This window comes from Dinoponera quadriceps, unplaced genomic scaffold (genome assembly GCF_001313825.1).
Source record: "Dinoponera quadriceps isolate SergipeBrazil2010 unplaced genomic scaffold, ASM131382v1 scaffold676, whole genome shotgun sequence".
Taxonomy (NCBI): domain Eukaryota; kingdom Metazoa; phylum Arthropoda; class Insecta; order Hymenoptera; family Formicidae; genus Dinoponera; species Dinoponera quadriceps.
The window spans coordinates 1,455,223-1,480,891 of record NW_014554818.1 but is presented as its reverse complement, the minus strand read 5'-3'; the positions used below and the strand labels follow the sequence as shown (position 1 = coordinate 1,480,891).

Below are 25,669 nucleotides of genomic sequence, written 5' to 3'. Positions count from 1 at the left end.
TATATATATATATATATATATATATATATATATATATATATATACGCACATACATATATATATATATATATATATACGCACATACATATGTATATATAAATATATATACATATATTGGTAAAAAAAGAAGGGAAATCCATATCCGTGAGAGACCTCGATCGTAAGAAATGTACGTAAAAACATGAGAATCCGTGGACGGTCACCCTGTACATACTCCATACATAGTTATATAATTAAAACGCTCTTCGAAATACTGTAAAATCTCACAAAATACTCTTCTCGTAAAAAGGGCGTGGCTGAGATTTCTACGGGTCGGGTCAATGTAAGAAAGAATCGAGATTCGGAAGTCGAGAAATCAACGGTTTTGTCGAACGAAAGGAAAACTGGGAAAAGAAGAGACGTGGAGAGATTCTAAGCGAGATAAGTAAGAAGGAGCAAGGCAAAAGTAGAGATTCGAAAACGAGTACGAGGGGGGGAGGGTCAAATGATAAAAGTTTTTCTTCTCGTGTGTGTGTGTGTGTGTGTGTGTGTTTTCTTCTTCTTCTCTACCGGAGAGGTTTGTCTATGTCTTAGGAAACATCCTTAACGCTAAAGCTGAACAATAATAATTCACGTCAAGAGTGTGTTGAACGGTGATGTCGTTACTCGAGCCCACCTCGCGGGTGCGTTGTGTATTCGCGACAGTGATTACGTCGACGGGATTCGCGCGACAGGAATTAATCAAAATGAATCGACAAGCGACACCTCGTCCCTCCCACACACAACGACCGAGACACGACGAGAGAGAGAGAGAGAGAGAGGGAGAGAAAGAGAGAAAGAGAGAAAGAGAGAGAGAGAGAGAGAGTTGCCCCGTTCCCGTCGATATATGCTCGGGGAACGCGTTCAGCACACTCTTTCATCTAGAACTCAAAGGAGAGTCGAGCGATCGAGAATACGGCCGGGAGGGGGCCGTTTCCGTCCAACGATCGCGATCCTCCTGTCGATCCACGCCGTCGAGGAGAGATCGATCCGCAGTTACCGCTGTCCGCCTTGGACGCGGCTCGTGGCTCCTCTGGCTGTGTCACACCGGCTGGCTGCTCCGGATTTTCGGGGCGAAGAAGGAGCCCATCGCGCGCGCGCTACCTTCGTACGACGCCCTCGCGCGGACTCGCCAGTCGTCGCGATTATCTTCTTCTTCTTTTTCTTCCTTTTCTTCTTCTTCTTCACAGTAACGGCTGGCTCATTCGGCTCGCAGTGGCTCCAAGTGCAGCACGAGCGTGACGGTCAGGTAAACGGATGACAGGACACGTCGGCAGGAACGAAGTCACAAGAGCTCATATTGGCGCAGGTGCATCCGCTGAATGATGTCCCGGCAATCGTTGAACACTCTCTTGATGTTCTCCGTGTCGACGGCGCACGTGAAGTGTGGGTAACAGTAGTGCTTGCCATCACCGCTCGCCGTACTTATACGCTGCGAAGAGAAAAGAAGGAGTGAGCGAGCGCCTACTTGTAAATTATTTAGCCATTAGAATTGAGCCTATTTTGCTATTTCGGTTCCTGCTGTGTTGTAGAAGGTAAAGGGCCAATACTTCGACTCGGACACCGTATGATCAAACGTGTGGATCGACGCGCCTGTGTACTTACGAGAAATTCGTCTCTGATGAAGTACTTGGCCCGTATGACATCAGGAGGTTCCGTGGGATCTGCGACGACCCCGGGCTCCACCGGTGTCTGGTAACGCGCGAATTCCGGAAAGTAATCTTCCAATTTATGCTTGCCCGCCTTGACTTTTTCCGCCAACAGATCTTGCTTGTTCAGAAACAGGATCACAGAAATCGTGCGGAGCCACCTGTAGGAGAAGAGCGGTAACGCCGTGAGTGACGCGATCGTGAATCGCGGTACGCATCGATTTCTCTGGACGTTGGCGAAGAATTTTTAAGCCCTCGTTGGAACATTTATTTTTTGCTGCTTAATTTGGCACACTAGTTCTGAGACCCGCTATTTTTTTTTTTTTCATATGCCCCTACTTAACATCTACAGATATACGTTTACATGTGTGTGTGTGCAGGATAATTTAAGGACTGTAGGATCCGAATTTTGCATTCCGGTCAACAATTTGATGCACGACGCGCCAAACAGGTGTTAATAGGTGAAACAGAGATCACACAATGGCGGACGTACCGATTGTTCCAAATACTTTTGAAGAGATCGAGACTCTCCCGGAGTCTCAGCTTGGTAGGGTCTTCCCTGAGTACCATATTGTAACTACTACACGCCGTGACAAATATAATTGCCGTAACGTCGTTAAAGCACTGTATCCATTTTCTCCTCTCGTCGCGCTGACCGCCGACGTCGAACATACTGCAAAAAGAAGACGGAGATTGTGCTTGATGAGAAACATCGAGCCGACATCTTGCCGAATTCTTCGACGCGCGGCTTTCTCGAGTTGGTACATCTTTACGCGACTAAGATCTCTCTCTCTCTCTCTCTCTCTCTCTACGCGAATATCAAATTACGCCGGCGCCACACAGAGGCGGCGACAAAGAGTTGGGCCTATAGAAAATAATGTGGAGCGCGCGCGCCACGTACGTGACCTGCGAGTGAACGCAAAGAGGGGAAAATGTTATAAAGTTGCGGAGGCGTTAACGCGGCTAACGGATTTCAACTAACACGTTATACAGTGTAAGTCGCCGGCAGGCGTGTAACAACATATAGGCAGGCGGCTAAGATGCGCGCCGCCGCTTCGCGTTTATATTTACCGTCGGCCGATGTTACTGTAATACTGCGGCTATATATAGAGCCGCACGACATTGGAGTTAAGCGCGAGTCGCGGTGTGCGCGCGTAGGACTTACTGAAAGTTGACTTTGTCGACCTGAAACCGCGTCTCAAAAATGCCGGACGTGAGGACTCGACACCTCAGGATATCCTGAAACAAAAATACAGCACGTTACACACACATACATGGTGATTCGAGCCGTTCTCAGGTAAACGTAGTAGAGGACGCTCCGTTTTCGCGCGTCTCTACCGCGCGGTGAAATCCGATCGCGGCCGGGAGTTATAACGGCATCGGACTCAATGAAAGGAACAAATAATATAATCACCTGTTCCGTGGGCGTATAATCCGGCTGTTTTACGATGGCTACCTTATCTAGAAAACTGAAACAGAAGAAAAAGACAGAGGGGATTAGCGGCGATCACCTGGGCAAAAACGGCTTACGCTCGGCGAGATTTTTCCCGACGATTCTCCCTCTCATAATATTTGCGCGCGCGAATTATCTCCCGAGTCGACGGCGCGCACCAGTAAAAACGTATCATGCGCGTTTATTCCAACATTTTTCTTTTCCGATAATTACGCGATATTCAAGATATCCACCGATGATTTCAGACGTTATGCGTGTCGAATGAAGGAACGAAAAGAGATATTTCGGTGCGTGTTTTACCGAGTGAACTGAACGAACATATATCCGAGAAGAGGAATCGTCAGGAAACTTTATCGTCATTTTCCAAGGATGCTGCTAATTTCGCAAAGCATATCCCGCTGATACTTTTATCAATTTCTCAGTTCGCGAACGCTAATTCGAGCCGCGTCGCGAGAGAAGAAAAGATCCGGAAAGTGTATTCGAATATCCGTGTGCATTCGACAACATAACGAGGCGAATTCGTCAAAATCAAGTTGAACTAGCCTCGATCGATGCGGGGCATCCGCGATAACAATCATCGTCAATCAACCACATCGTTATCGCGAGAGCCACTCCACACGTCCGTATGTGGTCGAAACGTGTCTCTTTTGTGTGATGTGGATGTGAATCAAATTTTCGGCGCTAGTCGAGCCCGCGCGTTTTCGAACACAAATAATCGCGACTCGGGGCTTTGCATTCACGCGGATGAAACGATATATAAATTTTCACCGGCCGTAAAAATCCGTCCGTAAAGACGTTCCGTTTCGATTTGAATCTCACGGAGATTCGAGACGCGATGCGGAATTTACGTTAACGTCGCTTTCGAGATCGAGAACAAAAATCGAGGCGTTTGGGACGAGAGGAAAGGTATCGAACAGAAAATATAGCAGCGTAAAGTAACGCAGACGTCGTTGTCGTGGAATTTTTCATCGCGAATATATTATCGATTCGCGTGTTTATCTTGCAAAGTACACGAAGCATGCCTATGATGTCGTTTTACATATGCTTTAGTTCTACATGCACGACGATCCTCAGATCTCCCGAATTTGTTCTCTCTGTGTATCTTCGAGATTGATAAAGAGAAGACGTCGCAAGAGAAATAAAAGTGTCGATCTTTTATATATATATATATATAATAGCATATCCCTACGTATCAAATCTTGGCGCAACGTATGAGTTGTGAGTATTTGAAACCGAAAAAGAGAGAAGAACGCTCGTCAGCTGCATAATCAAACATTCCTAATGGGGAAATTTTTGCGTGTGTTCTTTTAGGCCTTCTCGAACGTCAACTGCGAAGTTCATTTGGGCAGGACTTTTTAGGCGGCGCGCCGTAGAGAGGCATATAACAGCGCGAGGGTCGCTCTCTCCGAGAGAAGCGTGTTTAAAACGCACGCAAAGCGTACTCTCCGCCGGTCTTGTTGTCTTTGACAATTATCGTTTCATTCAGAAGAATAATCCGAAGCGACGAGACTTCCGTTCCATTAAAAACGAGTCCTCGGAGGCGGCAGGAGCTCGTCCGTTCCGAGGGGACGCGGCAAACCATATTATTACGTGACGATAAATCATATTATAGTCATAGTTTCGTGATTATTCTCCACGATAACGTTACATTGTATACTTATATCAGCCTCCGTGTTTTATATCGACTGTATCATATTGCACGCACGCATACACACACACACACACACGCACATTTCCCCCGTGTACAGGATTGCGTGATAATAATAAACCGTGTTATTATATCTGCTCGGATCTTTCACGACTATTGCTCGCGATATGATATTCATCATATCGTATAATTATATCGGTTGTACCTCGCCGTGTTATATGCTATATCGACTGCATCATCACATTACACAGGTATCTCTCCAGCGCGCTGGAATAGAACCGCAGGGATAATAATAAACCGTATTATCACATTTGCATCGATTTCGTGTCCGGATTGTGATAGCGTACCGCTACGATTGTATATCTCGTCGTGTGTGTACCAGCTGTTACAAAATCACCGAATTACCTTCGTCGCGTATTTATCGACCAGCGGCGTAACTCGAACGCGAGCGTAGGCTTTCTCGCGATGTAAGGAAAGAAGAAAGAAAAAAAAAAAGAAAATGCAAATGAAGAAGAAAGAAGAGGGGGAAGAAACGCACGTCTTTGTTTTTCCTTGAAACGCTCAGCGTAGAATCAGGTGGCCGCTTTTAGCGCTTAGATGCGCCGCCAGAATACAGGCCAATAACGTTATCAGAAGCGGTCGGAGCCCTCCGACACACAGTGTCAACTTTCCTCTTTCGATCGAACCACGTTCCTAGGTCGGCCGGGGTTGAGCCGGTCGCTCTCCTCACTCCTTTCTCCACCAGGGGCGAGAGGAGTCTCAGACCGGGACGAAGGATGCCGCCAGAATCCTAGAGGAAGCGCGCCGACGACAGCGCGCACACGCGACGGAAGCGGACGCTGAAAAAGGGTGGAATATCGAGGGGGAGCTTCCTCTCACGCGCCCTTTCTCTCTCTCGTTCCCCGTTCTCCCTCTCTTTCCCTCTCCCACCATTTCGCGTCCTGCTGCTCCTGTTTGCTCTCCCTCCCTCCCTCTCTCTCTCTCTCTCTTTAACATCGCTACCTCTATCACCCTTCCGGAGAGAACACTCTCTTTCTCCCGTGCGCTCGCGACAGACACAAACACGCGACATCTGCACGCGCGAGCGCGCACAACCGTACACACCACACACACACATACAGTCAGCGCTCTTTGCCTTCCTCACACTCATTCACTCGCTCGCTCGCTCGCTCGCTCTTCTCTCTGTGCCAGGACCCTCTCTCCCTTCGATCCGCCCTCCCTTCCTGCGCGCTGAGGGCGGAGAGAGAGAGAGAGAGAGCCCAAGAGAGAAAATCGATTCTCGGTGGTGTCCTACCCTAACTCCAACCCTCGGCCTCGCCGGGTGTGCATACACGCCCCTCTGGCACCCACTTTCCGATCCGGGTCATGGGTCACTGCCACCGCTCTCTGCTCGCCGTCAATCGTACGCAAGGGTTTAACACCGCGTGCGCTATTATCGCGAAAGGCTGAAAAACGTCTTTTTATGAGATATAATTAAGGGTGATTGTGCGTGTATCGCTGGTGTCGAGTAAATCCCGCCGTAAGAGAGACGTCTCCCGCTGATGAGCAAAGTCCGGCGGATATCGCGCACGTATTCCTCACGTCTAACGAACATCCGCTCGACCTTCGAGATGCATATGTCTGATAGAAATTGTTGCGCCGTTATTTATCGCGTTGCAGGCAGGAGCGAAGCTGCCAGAGCAGTTACCTCTGACTTTATGACGAGCGATTAAATATAATGATAGAACTTGAAGTTATACCGCTGTGTTTGCGAAATTCTTGTTATTATAAACTACATCATTCTCAGGCTACGAAATGTCAGTCGTACAACTTGTGTGTTTACAAGTCGGAAGAAGCGGAGGCGCGTTGATTTTCAATAGCGATATTAAAAAAAAAAAAGAACTCGCATGTATATGTTATGAGTGTACATGTGTGCGAGCGTGCGGGTATAGGCTCGTGCGAGAAGGTAGGTCATAGAATTGGCGCGCTCCGACGAGAAATGAGGTTATCGACCTCCAGAGAATTGAAAGAGGAAGGAGGTCGTGACCCACTGGCTGCTGCAGAACGATTTTCTCGTTATCGTGCCGTGTTAACCCTCCGCCGAGACCTTGAGGTGAGCAAACGTTGTGCCCGACAGCGATTGTTCGAACCTTAAACCGTATAATAATGTCGCGGCGAAAAATTCATTTCGATCCCTCGCGACGATGCAGGTATTCCGAAACGTTCGTTTAACGAGCGAACGATCGCTTTCCCTCGTGCCACGAAGGGACACAGCCGAGCGATTCGCTGTCATTAATCCGAGAATCGAATCTGAAATTTGCACGCGCACCCTCTCGAATTTTCACACGATATAACCGAGGACGCGCGCTATTCGTTCTCTTTAATCGAGAATACACATATTCCAATGTTATCAACCATTTGTCGACATCTTATCCGGCCGCTTCTATGTTATTCTATTACTTCATCTTCCTATAAAAGTATCGACAGCCTTAATAATCGCCGAAGCGATACAAAGCTTGTTGGGGAGGATGCGAAAAGGAAAAGCGACGACACTCGTCGAAATGTGAACTGTCGGGGAATCGCTTCGGATCCGCTTTGAAGCGTAGTTGTGCAGGCACATACATATATATGAATACGTCATTTTAACAAAACTGGTAAACGGAATTTTAGAAGGCTGAACCTTTTACATTTCCGTCGTATTCATTTAATTATTCCCTGTCAGGTTCCCGCGCTCGTCGAATTTTGTCGCTGCGCCGCGAGAGAACACGACGTACGTTCTCTCTTTCTCTCGATGATCGACTAACGCGCCGCGTCGGATTTTTCAACGTTTCCCCAGGTTAAAGGTTAAACGTTCGCGAAGAATTAATTCGCGTCGACAAAGCGGGAAACGATGAAAGCCGGGATCGTGCGCGATAATAACGTATATCGACTGGACTCGGACGCCCGCCAGTCGAGAGGCGCGTTTGATGTCGTTGGCAACGAAGCCCCCTGTGTTAAGCCGGCCGCGTTATTGAGCACCGTATATAACACCACGTGTATGTGTGTGCGCTTACACACGAAGTGTTAATCTAAGGAGCCGATATACACAGGGAACGACCGACCGAGACAATTTCGAGGGGATTTTTCCTTGGAGCGAACGACGACGACTGGCCCCCTTTCTCTGCTCGACCACTTCTTAAACTTCGACATTGGGTGTCTCGCATCAAAATCGAGAAAGCGGGTAACGGTTTAACTACTAGAACTATATCGACACGTAGATGTAGGGCCGACGGTATAATCAGTATGCGGCTTATGCATCAAACCGCGCGCGGCACGAATCCATCGCACCATTCGTACGATGTAAGGCGTGCGCTGCTGTTCACCCGAATCGATAATGTTGCAACGAAATTTCCGAGTCACGGCAGAGAGCCGGACTGTATGAGATCGAGCTAAAAATCGACGCGTGACTGACGAGAAAATTCTGGCCGCAGTTTCCTCCGCTGCATAACGCATCCCCCACGTCGTCGTCGATATTTCGACTGTAACATCATTCCTGCAACGAATAATCTTTCATTCAACGCGAATACCGTTTTCCGAAGCGAGTTTACAGAGGAAATAATAACAAAATCTTTAATCGAAATTATAGTTTTTGAGTTAGTATAATTTCGGATAAATAAAATAAACGGGTTTTCTTCGAAACCTTAAAACTATAGTCATAATCTTTCCTTTTCTTTGTGAGGGGAGGATGTATTGGCGATATCTTGCAATTTTCGCAACGAGATATTCACGAGTATGTTTGGCATCGAGGAATGCCCTGCTCGGCCAGAGGTAACTTCAAAAGCTCACCCCCGACATTTTGGGGCTGCGGGGATTTAAAGGGATAAGCAGTTAGCCGAGCTCCGAATCGCGCTCGTTACATTTCGGCGGGTTTTAAGGTCGCCTCGATACGACCCGATTCGACTCGATCACACGCGGGAGTCCCGATGGCGATCTCCTCTCCCACTGTTACAAATTGGAGCTTTGACGCCCGACCATTCGACGCTCCGATTGCAAATATTTGACGAACCTGGCGGTTCCAGTCGCGCTCAACCTAACGTCGCCGACATGCGGCGGCTCAACATTAAACATCCTCTTTGTCTTCCGCACTTCGGTCGGCGCGAACTTCTCTTAACCGACACCAAACCAGTTCGATTATGTTGACGTCTGGTATCGCTAAATCTCGCGTTTTTCCTCCTCCTTCTTCCTCAAATTCGTATCGTGAGGCCGGATCGAAGCTTTCACCGTTACTTTAGCATCGGTTCCTTTGAACGATTCGACCAATCACGGCAAAAGGGGTACGTGTGTGTATGTGTCGTAAAAGCAACTTTACAGAAGAGAGATTTCCGAAACCGACTAATACGCTACAAGATTCTTTGTACCGCGAAAAATCGCGAACCTTTACAACTATATTGCGAAAGTAATCATTTCAATAAATTACGAAGAAAATTTAATTCAAATTTGATTCAACTGGCTATACAAATTCGGTCATGTTCGGGAGATACGCGCTCATTAGGCAATTCCACGTTGAAAGTGTATATTCGAGAGATAAGTTAAAAAAAACTTATCGTCGACACAACGTGCCGACGGCGAAAAAGGCGCGAAAGAAAGAAAGAGAGAGCGGCTATCTATCCAAACATTTACAGGCTGTGTATAGTAGCAGCATCAATAATCCACGCAATATGGACCGATGGTCTAAATATAGCGGCGCGAGTTTCCTTTTTTAAAACGCGTCGCGCGCTGCTTTATCGTGTTAATTGAAACGTCGCATTATTACTACAAACGAGAGGAGGCGCGATTAATACGAGGCAACGCCGGCACGGGACACTCGCGGCGCGCGATATTACATTTTTCTTCCAATTATAACGACAGCGTAATTGCGCGCGCCGTCGGTTCTTTATTTCGCTCGACGCGAAGATCGTCCAACCCGGAAATGACTCCCGCTGAACCAACAATCGATAATCGCGCGTTGTTATGCAGCAATCGCGCCGGACAAATATTTATTCTCTACACACTGACTCAGATTCGAGATATTTTAGGTAGTATATACCGTTTGCGCCGTATTTAGTGCGCGTAAGCAAGTCATACTTCTACCATGTCACGCGTGCTCACTTCTTTCGTGGCGACGGCTTTTTCGGGACGCTTTTGGGAGCGCGCGTTCCAGAAATCGCACACCCGTCCATGAACCACGGGTTTCATCCGGTTGCATCAAATGTTGCATCGCGATGCGAGCGATGAAAAAGCCAAAATTTTTCGTCGAATCAAGCCCCAGAGACACACGAGGGAATAACAAAACCGTGTACTTGCAATCGATACGAGTTATTGCGCTATTAATCGAGACTCGGGCAAAACTTGCATTCATCATTTAACAATATCAAATAGGAGATAAATCGAACGGGACAACGTAGAAAATGAAGAGACGGCGTCCTATCGGATTTTTCCCCGAGGAAAGATTTGCGAGGAAAAGATGAGATGACTTTTTTTTATTACAGCTGGTAGTCTAAAATAGTATGCAGATTCGCGAAGCGCGGGGAGGTATAATAAAATTCGCGTGCTCGTCTCTCCCGCGTACGGAACACTATGTTCGCGAATGTATTTTTGCATGGCAGAAAGAGCGAGAGTGGGAACAGGCGCAGTCGCAGAAATGCGGCCGATACATGCGACCGCAAGATTATAACCATCTTGCGTCTCCCTCGTCTACGAATATGCCGAGCGCTATATCTCACCGCCGGAGCGCTGCCTAAAAATACGACGCGCTATTTTTAACGGCAACGATTCTCGTTGCACACGAGAGGACGGAAATCGCACCGCGGTACCGGAGGGGGTGAAAGAGAGAGAACGCAAGAAAACTGCGATAATGTGATTACGAGCAGCACGAAACATTGACGAGAGCAAGAAAGAAAAATAGAAACAGAGAGAGAAAGAGCGTTTCTCGCAAACTGGACGAATTTAGTCATGTAATTAATACCAAAGTTCAGGTAAAAAAATTTCATTCGACGGAAAAAATACAAGCGTGCGCCCCGTTTACGAAATATTGATGTACCTTTACATTGTATTATTCAAGGATGATCTGAATCAAATACCGTTTCGTCGAGTTTTTCGGAATGACTCGAGTAAGTCGCGACCACCAACTGCGTAGAGACTTGAATCGTCGAAATGATTTGATAAATTCATCGGTCTCTTGTCCGTACACAAATGCGCTTATAGCGATACTGCGACTGCATAGAAGGTCGCGAGCTTCTGTACCGTCTAATTAAAGTGTTTGACGAGCATGTAGGTGCGAAATGGACTCACATGCCGGTTGTTGGCTGAACGGATAAGGCCGTCGTTTACGCCGGAGACTTTGATTTCCACGTATAAAACGCGATCTGGTGCAATAACCCTCGCGCATCGAGAGAGAATGGCAGTTATCGCAGTCAGCGGATTCGGCCCGTTTGGTCCCCGTTCGCCGAAACACACCTATAGGTATTTACGACGAGCCCGCCTTACATAACTAAATCAACGCTTGTATCATCGAATTAGCGTACGAAAAAGCTCGAGATTGGGTCAATTCGTCCCAACCCAATTCGTCCAGAACCCCTGAATAAACGAGTGGCCCCTATTAAAGTGATTACCTCGTTAAAGCATTGTCTCCATTGGCATTAAATCGGTGTCACAAGCCTATGAATATGTACACGCACATGTATATATGTACATACGTGTACTTCGCACGCGGAAACGTTTTCTCGAAACAACACACCGTCCCACACCGTGAGAACGAATGGTTCACGAGAGAGGCATTTTTTTTTGTTAGGAAATTATGAAACGGAATATTGATGGGAATTCTTCTTTAGTCAAATTTATATTTTCATAAAAAATGTCCTCCTCTAATAAAACCTCATCTCCATTTCGACACGATTCGACACATCGCATTGCGCGTAGGGGCTAAAATCGACGGCGGTAAAACGGAAGGTCGCACACAGCGTTTGTTAAATGTGATTCGTTCGGGAAAGGACATCGCGAGAACGGCACAACGTCGACAGATCCGCGAGGTGGTGGTGTTATCGACGCGTAAACGTTATCTTACGGATTTCTTATCACGATCGTGATATCACCACGGAGCAGATTACAACAACTGGTGCCTCGGTGGTACTCTACGGGAGGGATCCAGCAATCAAACCGAACGAACTGAGGCTCGATCGATTTCGTGAAATCATGCTACTCGTACGTCAGAACGCGCTTCTTGCAAACTAATGTGCACTTGAATGTCAATGTTACGCGAACGCGGGCTAAATGCGGCACAATGAACGTGGTTCATCGAGAGTAACCGCCGATCGCGCCGTTTGAACGGCGAAACGCATCGAGAGCTCTCGGCAGGCAAGCTGTGTGCAGAATATTAGAAGTAAAGTCACTCACTATTTGGCGCAGTCAATGAGTTGGTACTCGTTACTCCTCTCAAAGCTTTGCTGGACGCCCCGGTCTTTCCAGAGATTTTCGACGATCTCGTAGAATTCCTGAAAGCAGAAGAACCGACCGGTCTGGTGATTAGATTGATCAGTGTCTTCGCGAATTTCCACCAAAATTTCCAATTCTGTTGATTTTGTTGGTGCGGGATGTTCTTTGAGATAAAAAATTCGGATTTATTAAATATACAGATTCATATTACATATGTGAGAAACGAACTGGTTTCCGTGCGGTATAATTTTATTAGCTTTCTAGCTTGAGATTGATCTAAAATCACAGGCGCGGCTTGCTTTTTTGGCACTCCGGAGAATGCCGGGAGAAAAGCAGCGCGCAGTGAGGCATTACGCGAGCCGATGTTTCAAGGTTTGTGGATCGGGCCGATGATAAGACCGCCGTAAATCTCAAGTTTCGGAATTCCGCGTAGGTAGGTGGGAATGCGACGGGTGAGCAACCGCAAACGCACGGGCTGCCGTACACAATGTAAAGACCTGCAAGTCGTACTGGCCGCGCGATACGACCTATTCGCGTATATTTATAGTACATTTATCGCCGTCTTTATTGCACACCGGGATCGCCGAACCGTAGTAACGTTTGACGTTTAATTCGTCGTTAGCTCGCCGCTGAAAAATACGCCGTTTGAAGCGCGTGGATGTTTGCCGCGCGCATAGAACGCGCGAGGAATGCGTAACGAATTCCGCGCACGGATCATCGCGAATTTTCTTTCTCTCTTATTCTTTCGCCTCGCGACTTCGCGAGTATAAAGAGAGGAAAAAAAGGGAGACCAAGAACGGTGTTTCAAGAAAAACATCTCGAGTCTTATTCGAATGTTTACCACCTGAGGACCCCGCGGTACTGACAAACACATGTTTTCGCTGCGCGACGTTTTCGAATTATCCGTCGAAAGGACGATTGTTAAAATGGCCAGATTTTGGCCCTCAGAGTGGCAAATAAAAGCTGTATATCTTTTTATAGTTTTTCACCTACTGAATCTGATTTTTCTTTAATTTTAATTTATCGGGAAAGTATTACAATCAGCACATGAAGCTTTATAGATTTTACAGATTTAATTTTAATGCCACCTTGAAACAATCTATTTTGACGCTAAAACGACGAAAACGGAAATTTAAGATATCACTAAAGTAGAAGTTATTAGAACATATTTTTCTATCTTAACTCCTATTATTGATATTATAGAATAAAAGGTTTAACATAGGATGTATTATTGATATTATAGAATAAAAGGTTTAACATAGGACTAACGTTTCGCTTGCCTCCTCTCTCGAGATGTATCGAAGTTCAGGGATTTCTCTAACCGTTTATATTTTTAAAGTACGCCTTCGCTTCCCTCCTCTCGAAACACAATGCAATAGAATTTAAATGCAGTAGTCTACTATTGTCCGTCGCATAGGTGCATTGTCGTGGACTTTGCGGAGGGACACTTTTGTTAGACGCGGAGGTAAGGTAAAGCTGCGATTTGAATGTTACGTAAATAACGGCGCGGGGGGCAAGGGGACACGCGCTTCGCGTTACTGGCAAAGGATGTCGGGCGCATTAATAATTTAGATGTTATTGTCGGGAAACGTGCTTTCCTCATATGCGTGGGCGACTTTTGCAAGAAGTTGAACGCGCTCCGGCCGCTTTGAAAACGTTTTACCCATGACAGCCCGCCGGCAGTTTCGAAAATTATGTGTGTGTGTGTATGAGAGAGAGAGAGAGAGAGACGAAACAACGATTCTCATTCCGATTAAGATTACTACGACGACGTTGCGCTCGCCATCGAATGCCGAACGTTAATCTCCGATACTGCGATTTTGCTGAAAATAAGCCGAGACGAGTCAGTCGCTTCTGTTGTCCGTGTATATACTTTTCATCCGTGTATGCGTGCAAAATAGTTCGATTCCGGTGTAATTTAAGCTGTGCGTATAATCGAGGCCTCTCGCGGAGGTCTGAAAGATACAGAAGAGTGCGCATTAATGCCGGAATTAACGGACGCGAATAGATCGCCTGTGAACATCGCATTAACGGTACCGTCGGAGTTAAGGATTCGTCGTGATCAATGACGTGTTCTCGTAAACGGCGCGAATTAAAACTCGCCGAGTAATCGTGGTGCAGCAGGCATGCCCGGCCGCGCGCATAAATCAACGTCGGAACGCGAGCGAGCGCGTGCGCGCAAAGTATTATTAATTATTTGAGCCTCGCACCTGCAACGTTCTATCGCACGATGATATTCTTGGCAACATGTACAAACGTGTGCGAATTGCGAAACAGCGCTTCGGTACATTCGGTGTATCACTCCGCGCGGGCGGCACACACCTCTCGCATACGTAATACAATTTATCCTCGCGGCGAGAATCTCCCGAAGCTAATAATTAGTAATCGACGCGCGAGACTGTCCTCCGTAATTTTCAGGACAAATTACCAATAATACGCGAAAAAATGGTCTCGCTGAGAAACCGGCTTAAAATTACTCTTTCGCGTTGACGAAGCGTAGGAAAAAGGGGAGATTCCCGCATAGAAAATTCCTTGGGATTTAATTGGGATCCAATCTAGATTTCCCAAAGTAATCGTGGATTCTGGGTCTAGAAGTTTGAAACGTGCGATTCTAAATGGGAAATACAAACAGATTTTCTACTTAGCCGCCCCAAGAAACAGAAAATACATATTTCGAATAAGAGTGGGATTCTTCCAATTGGCATATCGCTGTCGGATAATCTATTTTGGGACAACTTTTCGGCTATTCTAATTGGAATCTATGCTGGGGAGATTCCGATGCGGGTTAATTATCGCCCGAAGGTTTTCGCAAACTCGTTACAAACGAACGGTCAGCATCGGATATACTCTTTACGTGACGGCGGTAATCCGAGGCGATTCTCCCATAGACCCGTCGCAAGCCGCAAATTGGCAAGTGCTGTAGCCCGCTTGTTCCTTTCGTCGCGTCGACACAGCGGAAGTCCATCCCGAAAGTTGTCGCGCGCCACGAATCGTGTGGGCGGCCGCTCGGGTGTGCTTGGCAATAACGACGGTTATATTAATAAATTCTCTTGTCGATGCTATTTCCACGCTCCCACGATCGATGGCATCGTCGATATGTCTCCGCGCGCGCGAAGGTCCACGCCGTCGCACGGATCGCCCTTACCCGCGCCGCCCATTACCGCGATTATGCACGTACTAATAATTTCGTCCAAACGCGTCATCTCACCGCTAACCCCAAACCGCCGGTGGCAAAACGTGTAAACTCGGCTAAAAATATAAATACAACGGACGGCGAATCCGGCCAGGAGAGCTCCTCGACTTTTAAGAGTTTAATGCAAATCGTTGGAACACACGTCGCGTTCTCCGCGCCCGGGAATTTTCTCGTTACATTATGGAGGGTCCCCTCCGTAATAATAATAATCGTGCAGTTGCAACGCCGATTCGATTTAGTGTTAGGAGGAGGGAGGGGAAAAAAGTATCCCAGAGTGAATTATTCGACGTTCCGAATGCTCCTCGATCCCGTAATTCTCCTCCCTCAATTACGTAATTGTTTTCGCATCATCGACTGCCTGCAGCCACAGCCAATACGCGCTGACTGTAATTGTCGTTCCGAGCAAGAAACCGCGTATATCGGCGTGCGCCGGTGTGTTTCGAGCCTGTACTGAAATTAAGCCTAGGATTATCTAAAATAAACTTCCGCATCGAGACGACGAGAAAACACTCTCGCTTGCCTCCCTCCTATCCTTTCTCACATATGCGAAGAACCGAGGATGACAGTGACAAATTAAACGCGAATCGTGGAAGGTGCCGGCAGAATTCGCGAGGAGCACTCTAGATATTGCTTTGTCTCCCGATCGCGAAAATAGCACCGTTGATATGCCAAGTACAACATTCGCAACAAATAAAAAACCTTTTTTTATAAACGACACGACATAAACAGCACAGCCGAGGTATGATGCATCGTTCGTGTTAATTTCTCCGCACGAAATGAGCCTACGACATAATTAAAAGGTATTCGGTGCGACGGAGTGATGCGATTCACTTTTTAACGGGAACACCGAGAGTGGGAGAGAGAGAGAGAGAGAGAGAAAATTAATCTAGCCTTCGTTTACCCTCGACTCGAATTTTCTCGAGGCAATGAGAGAAGCGGATTAGATCGTCGTAGCGCGAAAACAGTCAGTTTCTCAGTTTGTCACCGTCGTATTAAAACGTCCGCGAAGTAATTGGTGGAAGACGCTGCGTAAAATCCTTTTTGTTCCGCGGATAATCGCGAGTCGCGACGAGAGGGAACCGCGACGCCGTTGACGCGCGATCGCTCGCTGCGAAACAATTTAATTCGATTAATCCGAATGCGCATCTCATCGTCGACGGCGAATAACGCCACGTGCAACGAATAATGGGCGCATTCGCTGGTAAAAAGGTACACACACCGTATACGCGGGCAGCGTGTCGCTTCTCTCTCGCCGGCGCGGTGAATGACGCAAAACGCGCGGATTATTTCGTCGCGACGACTTTATTTCGAGAGCCGCGTCGCATTTCGAATCCGTTTCGCGCTTCCTTTCGACTCGCTCGCGATACCTGTCGCGGGCCGCACGACGACTCTCCTTTCATGCGCATCGAATCTCAAGGCGATGTTGTAACACGCGCGTGCTCGAGAGAACGTTATTTTCTTTTATTTGGCGCACCGACAAAAATCGAATGTGGAAAAACCTGATGGAACGAATGTACGATAAATCGTAACACGTATTCTCATGTGAGAAAGGATCATAACTAGCGAGTCGAAATTTTCAATTCCACGTTAAGCCTTCGAGTGGAGAAAATGGAAGCACGGTAAGTGCTCCTTTAATGCCAGCAAAGGGAATTTAGTTCCTCCAGAGTCTAAATTTTAGTTCCACATTAAGTCTTCGAGTGGAGAGAACATCCGTATTTGTAGCCCCCAAAGGTGCCCAATTTGAACACTAAATGTGGAACTAAATGAGACTTTTTCGACCTGAGGAACTGTCGCTGCCCCTACTGCTGAGATTCGGGCAGTGCTACATTGATTTGTAGAGAGCGCGGGACGGATCGATGTGAATCGCCGTTAGTACACATTAGTATAAATGATCGCGCGAATTTGCGAGCGACACAATGAGAGAGGTTTCCTATGTACGTACACACGTACGTACGTGAGAAATGGCGCAGCACATCGTAGTACAGGACACTATATAGCGCACCGACATGTGCGGTGGCTGTGTAAACATTGTAAACACTGATCATACCACGCAGTGGTTCTCACGTGGTAGAGCCGGCGCGCGCTTACGTGTCTGCGTGCCGCATTACGTTAATCCGCAGATGTGCGTCCGCCGGTTTAACGAGACGCGAAGAAATGTCGTCGCGCGATGATCGTTGAGCAAATTCCGCCACACACGTATCATCCCGTTACGGCTCGGCCGTGCGTTAAACGGTACCGAATAATCGCCGAAAGATCTGCTCCGGGGATATTCTGGGATGCGATTTAACGCGCGATACGATGCTGGTGGAGAAAGAGGAAGAGGGAAGAGAAGATCAATACTCGTGCAACTTTATCGCGATTGATAGTCAATATGATCGAGGCTGACCTTATTATACAATATATAATTAAGATGATGTATCGCGGTGTACTTGCGAACTCGCACACGTGCAGCACAGAGCAAACGCAAGACAGTGTGCGATTTAGAAATGAATACCGGACAACAACTACCCGCGTCGGCGACGACGACGATATCCCATACAAAGTGCATCGCATAATTACGCGAAAATTAACGCGAAGAACTATAATAAGCGACACGTGTTGCGCATGTACGAGCAGCAGCAGCAGCAGGCGACCCAGTTTCGCCGGGAAAATCGCGCGAGACGATTAAGACGAGCGCGAGCGAAATGTCAAGTGCATAAATCGGCCGTTTCGACGTGAAATTCCTGCCGGGCGAGCGAACCGTATTTTCGGCAACGTCGGACGACGATCGCCGTCGTCCATGGAGACTCTTTCGGATCGGTATTATCCGCGCGGGAAGGTCGATGAGTTACCGCGGAACGCGAAGGTGAAGCCCGTTTCGTTTCTCATGCGGCGGGAAAATACACGGCGCGCAACGCAAATAGTCAAGCTGACTCACCGAAGGATAATCGAAGTCTGGGGAAGACGAGACTTCCAGGACGTAGTCTACTCTGCTTTGATTCGACGGATCCTCCAGCGTGACGGGTGGCGTTAACGTGTTCATCGCACTGGTTATCGTCTGAGAGAGAGAGAGAGAGAAAACATTAAAGGAAAAAAATCAGTGTAACATTCACGCATCGACGATTGTGTAACGTCAAAACGTATCGAAGACTCCATCGATGCAGTCCCATTTCCCTAGGCATAGTGACATCAGGTGCATCATTTCTGAATATTTGTGTGACTGCTGCTCTGGAGCATCGATTCCCCGAATAAACAAAACATCACAATGCACGAATATTCGGATACATAATACCACTGATTGGACATTTTTGATGTCACAATGTTCCCAGAGAATTGGACTGCATTAGTGGAGTCTTCTTTATAGTCGGCGTCATGTATGCCATGCCATTCCCTAGATTAAAAATTCTTACTATTACACAATAGCGTTTTAGATGTACGAATAAGGCCGATTTTTTGTGCCCCCTCCCGATTTCCATTAAACAATTTTTTTTTATAGTGTGATCATTAGGAATGTGAAAAATAATCATTAGACGAGAAAAAACTCGATCCATAAAACCTTAATTAATTATATAGTCTAGATATAATACCCTTGTCTTTTTCATGACTGATGGGTGAACTAATAAAATATTTTCGTTCAGTATACTGCTCTACCATCATATTAACGTCAATTTAGACCACATAGTCTATCGTTTCCAAGGTGAGTACAGCTTCTCCCTACTGTAATCAGACTGTAACCCTAACGTTATAACTAGAGTTACTTCTGCGATTTTCAACCTTACGCATTAAGGCTCGTGTAACTCTCAGCATACACGACGCCGGCCAATCATTTCCGCAACTATCGTTACTACTGGACGGCGTTTAATTGTTTCGTTTATTTCGCAAAAATTCCGTTGGCACGCTCGAAATCGGACACGTCATTACGCATCGACGCGACCGCGGAAGTGACTGGGGTTTCGCGAGGTTACGTGCAATCGGGCGCAGCTAAATGGCGGAGACTCGAATGACAAATCGGTGTGACAATATACTTCCAGTCAGATTTGATATCACGAATTTGCGTGTCACGTAACGGTTATATTCAAGTTATTTCGAGCGCAACGATTTAATACGTCCGATGTAACCAAGTTCGGGAGGCAAATGCGGGATTTGTATGCGACGAGTCGGCCCGACTACGTCGCCATGGAAGAGAACAAAAAGAAAGGAAACGACCCGTCGAATTACGATATTCGACCGCGAGCTCGCTCCTCTCCAAGAATACAACGCGCCTTTAATTTTACTCCGCGCTGGTAATGGCCGCAAATCGCTCGCGGAATAAACGCAGACGGCCGGGACACTTACCAAAATGGCGTCCCTAATGTTCTTCTTAATGTCTTCGATCTTCTGCCGCTTTTCCCTGCGAACACGCACAAAAAAAAAGAAAACACGTCCGGCATCAGCATTGTTAGAAACACGGCGCCAACTCATTGTCGGCCGCGCATAATTACATGCGACTAACGGTATTACCGGGCAACAATGAATTGTACAGTAACGCAAGAGTAGACCAAGCAGTCGATCGGCAATAATAATTGAGTCACGTGCCGGATGAAACGACAGCAGACATGTGTTCTTATCGGTATTTTCAGAGTAATTCGATAATTTTAGCACACACCAACTACCACGTGTTTAGAAGAACAACTGGGGCTCACCGGCCCGATCAATAATTCGTATTTTTGGATCGCTCTGTTTTCAGAGATTCTGCCAGAAAGATAAACCTCTTTATTCGTGCGATAGAGGCCGAGGAGAATTCGGCGCCGAAAACTTGAGAACCCGTCGTCGTCGTCGCGACGCGAAGGAAGAAAAAAAAAAAGTCCACGAGTATCGATCGCGAAAGAAATCATCGCGAAATGTAGAAATAACGAGCGACTTTCTGCTCCGTTATCAGCGTCTAAAGCAGGCAGAATTTACGACACGCGCGAGTCTCGAGCCCGGCCTGTTTACACGTCGAATTCATCGCCCCTGATTTTCTACGTGTATAAAAGGAACCGTTAAAGGTAATGTATCGCTTCGATTCACGATCGAAAACTCGTGGATTAAAGAACATCATCCGGCACGTACTTTATCGCGGGCGTAAAAATTCAAAAGGATTCGCGCAAGGAGGAAGCTTTACAGAATTTCCCTCCCTTTTTTTTTTCTTTCGAACGAGCTTCTTGAAACGAAGGATCTGTGCTAACGCGAACTAGCAGAATCGAGAAGAAACCAAGCGAACTGAAATATAACCCACGGTTATAACCATTGAGACGTTACGAATTAGCGGTTCGAAAGAAGAAAAAAACGGAATGAACATGGACGCAAGCAGAGGTAATCGTATCGAGGAAAAAAGCGTCGAGGAATCATACGTCGGTGAAATCGTCGTCGTGAATGCTGTCGTGCAAACGAGGTAAACAAATTGTAGAGCGCCTCGTTAACGAGACAACAGCAGCGTCGATTCGTTAAAATGGGGGATAATTTTCGAGGGTTTGCGTTTAGAAGATAAATGCGAGCGGATCATAAGAGATCGTAGGAAAATACGCGCGATGGCGAAGAAAAGGCGAGAATAAAGAGTAACGCGCGAACGAGCTTGTGTTGTCGAATAGAAAAGAGAAGTAGTAATAGCGAATTCATATCAGCCACGTGTTGATATCGCTGACATAGCGAACCGAACCAGTTACGGGATGAATCATTCGTCTGCGTGGAAAAACTGATCGCTCGCTAATTACGCGCTCGATCAGAGAAACGCCGCACACATTTCGCGACTCGAAGACTACATCTCTCGGGGAGTGTCAATTCGTAAGTCGGGGGGCAGGGGGACATTTCCAGGGAAAAGGACGACGTCGGTTGGTGTCGTCGTATTCGAGCGCGCGACACTTTGTTACGTATGCCGTAAACAGCATCCATTGATACGATCTCATTATCGATACCGGTGATTTCACGGGCCTCTCGGGCCTTTCGAGATTTGAAATGACGAGCGGAAGATTCGTCAATCCCGAGAACGGGTTGGCTTTGTATTTTGCAAACAGCTCGGCACGATGTTTAATTGTAATGCGAGATGCACGGTGAAAAGCCGGGGGAAACAAAGGAGCGATTACGGCCTTTAATGGGTTAACGACACACCGCCGGGATTGGTGCGGACCGACCGATCGGCGCGTCCCCCGCTGTTAAAAATAAAACTTACGCTTCGCTGAAACCATTGACGTGCAGTATCCTCATCTGTTTGACAATGGTACTTTTGCCGGACTCCCCCGCTCCTGAAACAGGACGAAAATCGTCGCCGTTAATCCCTCTCTTTCGCCGTTACGGCCAGTGATTCGCGCGATTTATCGTAAGAACGTCAACTCCGCGACAACGCCGCGAAAAGTGAGATTCCGTCAGGTCGGGATATAGCTATCGATCGGCCCGGCGATAACGCGCGACGACGCGTGCATGATGACGTGACGCGTCGTCCGAAAATCGCCGAAATTATAGGCGCATGATGAAACGAAATCGCGCGAGAAGCAAAGTGCGAGAATCGTCATTTCACATTGTGATGGGACCGTCCCTCACTCCTCGTCTTCTTGTTTCTGTCGGGGATTCTAGAAATTCGAAACTTTTCGCCGGCAACTACTGAATGTAATTTGGAAGTATCACGTCGACGTTACTCCTCCGTGGTTTCTTTACGCGCGAAGTAACGTCGTATCGCCTTCCCGTCCATTTTACATAACATTTAACACTCGTGTCTTACTTCTCAACGTTAAACACTCTCGGCGTTTAACTCCGGAATTCCCGACTAAGAACACCCACCTAGTTACTTGGTAAATTAAGCGAATGAAAGATAAGTCCCGAAAGTTTAATCTCCCGCAACTCTCCTTCAATTTCCAACATTAATCGGTTTCACCGTTCGGAAAGGCGGTTTCAATGAAATCGGTAGGAAAAATCGTATAAATATTATACGAAGAGAGAGATATATATATTGCTATCAGAGCGCACTATTTATAATACATGTATCCATAAAATTAGCCGTTTAATTTTATAGGTCGCGCCAGTTATGTCGCATATAAAAATGAAATACAATGCAACAGTCCATGTTGATACACAAAACGCGATGTAAAACATGGACTGTCGCGCGTCAGAAACTTGTACACTTTTCTGTGAAGAGACTCGCGCCTCGATGTCTGAAATTTCTACTAATCGATACAATGTTTCACACGCCGGCGATTTTCCCTAAAATTTCCACGAACGGTGTCGCGTATGCGACGACACACCGTTCGGCCGCGTGTTTCGCGCGGCTGTAATGACACGCAAGGAGGAAACAATACAGCGACAGCTGTTGCTTCGTCGTCGACGGTGCGGCACGCCGCGTATTCGCGGACGACGACGCATTCGCGTCGAATTAGAGCGACGACCTACATAAACGCCAGAGAATAGGAAGGCGCGATGCCGGGGAATAGGAGCGGGTTAAGTACCGCGCTAATAAGTAGGCACACGCCGTGTCAATGTTGCGCACGTGTATCGCTATCGGAAAAAAAGACCTGGGTGAACCGATCGAGGAAAGAAGACTACTGCGGGAAATTTTTCTCTTGAAATAATATCAACGATCTCTTTGAAGGTATAAAGTGTTACATGTCGAAAATTACGATGATGCAGAGGAGTGTAAAGAAGATTGTAAGTATCAATAGAGAGATGCGCTGAGCAAAAAAAAAAGAGTACAATCGGTCAATTAGAAAGATGTCGAAAGTGTATTTAAATCTGCGTGAATGGATAACGTTCCTGTCCTAGAGACTTTTATATCAGTACTTTTGAGTATAGCATAAAAAAAATTAAATAGCGCGTACATGTTTTTATATACTATGTAAAAATTCTCCAAAGTAAACACTTCAAGATCAGACGCTCAGTATTTACACTATTACAATATTTACAGTATTACAAATATTAAATAGACATTATGAATGTCAGAGTGAGAGAAAGAGATGGAGAGTGAGTTATGCGACGAAATCTGTCTTTTATTAGCAAAGCAAACGTCGGGGTTTGCAGACATGATAGCTATTTAACAATGTCAATTTGTCTGTCATATTGACAGGTTAAAGAAGTAACGTAGTGGTGCGACTAGGATGCTCGAAAGGTCGGGCTAAATCCTTTAAGATCGATGTCACAGTTAAATTGACGTCGTTAAATAGTTGAGCGCACACTAGATGTCACATGATTATAATTTATTATCTTGTTGAAACGTTTATTTCTCACTGAGGAAGACTGTGTGCGCCAGTCTACAAACCGAGAATAAACAATTGATTTGTTATTAAAGATTCGACTTGGTTAATTTATTCAACATCGTTTCTTCCNGGGGGGGGGGGAGAGCGATGAAAGAGACACAGGGATCGGAAGCGATAAAAAGGGTACAAACACAAGGCGGCCGTTGGATATTCGTGGGTGTCTGTGCTCGTACGATAATCGATAAAATTGAATTACGCGCCGCTGAACATCACGATAACGGCCGGCCGACCGGCTTGTCCTCAACTTCTTTGTCCGAAATCGGCGATCAGGCCGACCGCCAGGTCCTCCTGTATTTAACGCGATCGTCGTAACGAGAGGCGAAAAATATCGGGCAGTTATCTTTGTAGCGCGCGAACATTCGAACAGTACCTCCGGTATACCGCGATGGAAAAATCAGCACCCTGTGCAGGATGAAAAGTTGGTCGGCTTCGACGCAAAAGGACACTGACAATTCTATCGATTACGTCCGGTCCAAATTTCACTACAATTTTCACCACCTGACCCAAGCACGCGCGTAGGTTAGGTTAACCGAGAGCGTCTGCAACTCGCCGAGATAAGGAATTCGGCCTCCCCTTTTCTCCTTCAGGCCGAACGAAGGTATTCCCCGCTTTTCCGCCAAATCCAAAAAAAAACAACAAGAGAGAGATTACATCGTTAGAACTTACCGAGCAAGAGTAGCCTGTGGGTGGCCCGGTAGACCTGTTTGTCCTTCTGTAGCTGTCTAGTAATGGCGTCCGATCGTCTCTTCTGATTTTTACTGTCATCCTGGCTGGCCTTGCTGCTCTGGCTGCCGAAACACCCCATGACACACCACGGGAAGGAAACGCGCGACTCGCCCTCACCGTTCTTCCCTTCCACGTCCAGCGGCCCGGGCCCGTTGACTTCTCGAGTCGTGGTGGTGGTGGTGGTGGTGCCAATGGTCGCGGTGATCGAAAGGGAAGGCGAACGAGACGGACGTTCCGCCGCCAGTGAGTTGCCGAGGGTGGCTGCTGTGCGACCGGCAGCCGCGTCGTCGTTGTTTACAATCCCGCTGCCGCCGTCACGAGTCCGCCGCCGTTCAAAAAACGCCTCGTGTCCCGCGGTTCGCGCACGGCTGCTCCCGTTCCGCGATTCCCGCCGTTCGCCGTCCCCCGATTCCGCCGTTCCGCTCGTCTCGATAGCGCGGCGCGCTCGCGCTGCGTCCTCTGCCCGCTCTCCCTCGGCCGACTGACGTTTCCTTCTCTCTCTCTCTCTCCGCCAGCCGCGGCGACCGGCGATCCTTCTTCCCTCGTCTCTGTCAAACGAGCCTACACTTTTGCTCGCCTTTTCTTCTCCTCGTGTTTCTCTCCTCCTCCTTCCTGCAGCTCCTCGTTTATTCTCGATAATTTTTCGCCAGCGACGGGGGCAATACTGACGACGGCAGCGACGACGACGTCTGCTCCTCCTCTCGCGCGGCCAGCCCGTGTATATCTCCCTCCGAGCGCGGCACTCACGAGCACACTTCACGCCTGTCTCTATCACCGAGGGCCACCGCTACCCGCGAAACCATAACTATCACACACACTGTAAGCTCCGGGCGCTTCGCTCGCCCGGCGACTGCGAGAGAGCCCCGTGTTGCGCTCTCCCTCGCCCTCTTCCTCCCTCTGATCGTGCGCCACCGCCTCTCTCGCTCGTTCACGATGGAAGAGAGAACGGTGTAACCTGTCGGCGGCGGGGTGTCGATGACGACGACGGCGCGCGCCGCGCTCGATCGTCACGACGCTTCCGAGGTTATGCTGCCGTCCGAGCGGAGTAGCAGCGATCACGAGATGCGAGGAGGTGTATGTTAACACGCCGCTTGGGTTGCGTTCGCGCCGGTCGCAGGAGGCTGCTCCCGCGTACACACACACACACACACACTATGCACGCACCACACGCACGTAACCGAAGCACAGCCGGGACAACAATACGTCGACGCGGCGGCACTACCTCTCTGTCGTCGGTCGCGCGCGAGGTACGTCTCTTCTCCCTCGTCGCGACGTCTCCGACGGTCCGGTGGATCCGAAAGAGGGGCGGGGAGGGGG

General features: G+C 47.6%; 1 protein-coding gene across 1 annotated transcript; it reads right to left on the bottom strand.

Annotated features, from left to right (window-relative positions):
• Nucleotides 1-524: 524 nt before the first annotated feature.
• Nucleotides 525-25,662, bottom strand: LOC106742205 (guanine nucleotide-binding protein G(s) subunit alpha). Its single transcript, XM_014614940.1, has 10 exons — nt 24,293-25,662; nt 21,556-21,628; nt 19,704-19,758; nt 18,307-18,426; nt 12,158-12,255; nt 3,082-3,136; nt 2,833-2,906; nt 2,161-2,340; nt 1,624-1,828; nt 525-1,450 (listed from the first exon to the last, which is right to left on the bottom strand). Exons 1-10 carry the CDS (start codon nt 24,429-24,431, stop codon nt 1,304-1,306), a joined length of 1,146 nt encoding a protein of 381 aa, XP_014470426.1. The 5' UTR covers nt 24,432-25,662; the 3' UTR covers nt 525-1,303.
• Between the last annotated feature and the right edge of the window lie 7 nt (nt 25,663-25,669).

Excerpts from the sequence above, each read along its gene's own strand:
- LOC106742205 (XM_014614940.1), bottom strand. The coding sequence starts at position 24,431 with ATGGGGTGTTTCGGCAGCCAGAGCAGCAAGGCCAGCCAGGATGACAGT. Across the intron at positions 12,256-18,306 it reads CAGACTTCGATTATCCTTCG|GAATTCTACGAGATCGTCGA; the intron begins GTGAGTCAGCTT and ends TTCTGCTTTCAG. Across the intron at positions 2,341-2,832 it reads GTCGACAAAGTCAACTTTCA|TATGTTCGACGTCGGCGGTC; the intron begins GTAAGTCCTACG and ends TTCTTTTTGCAG.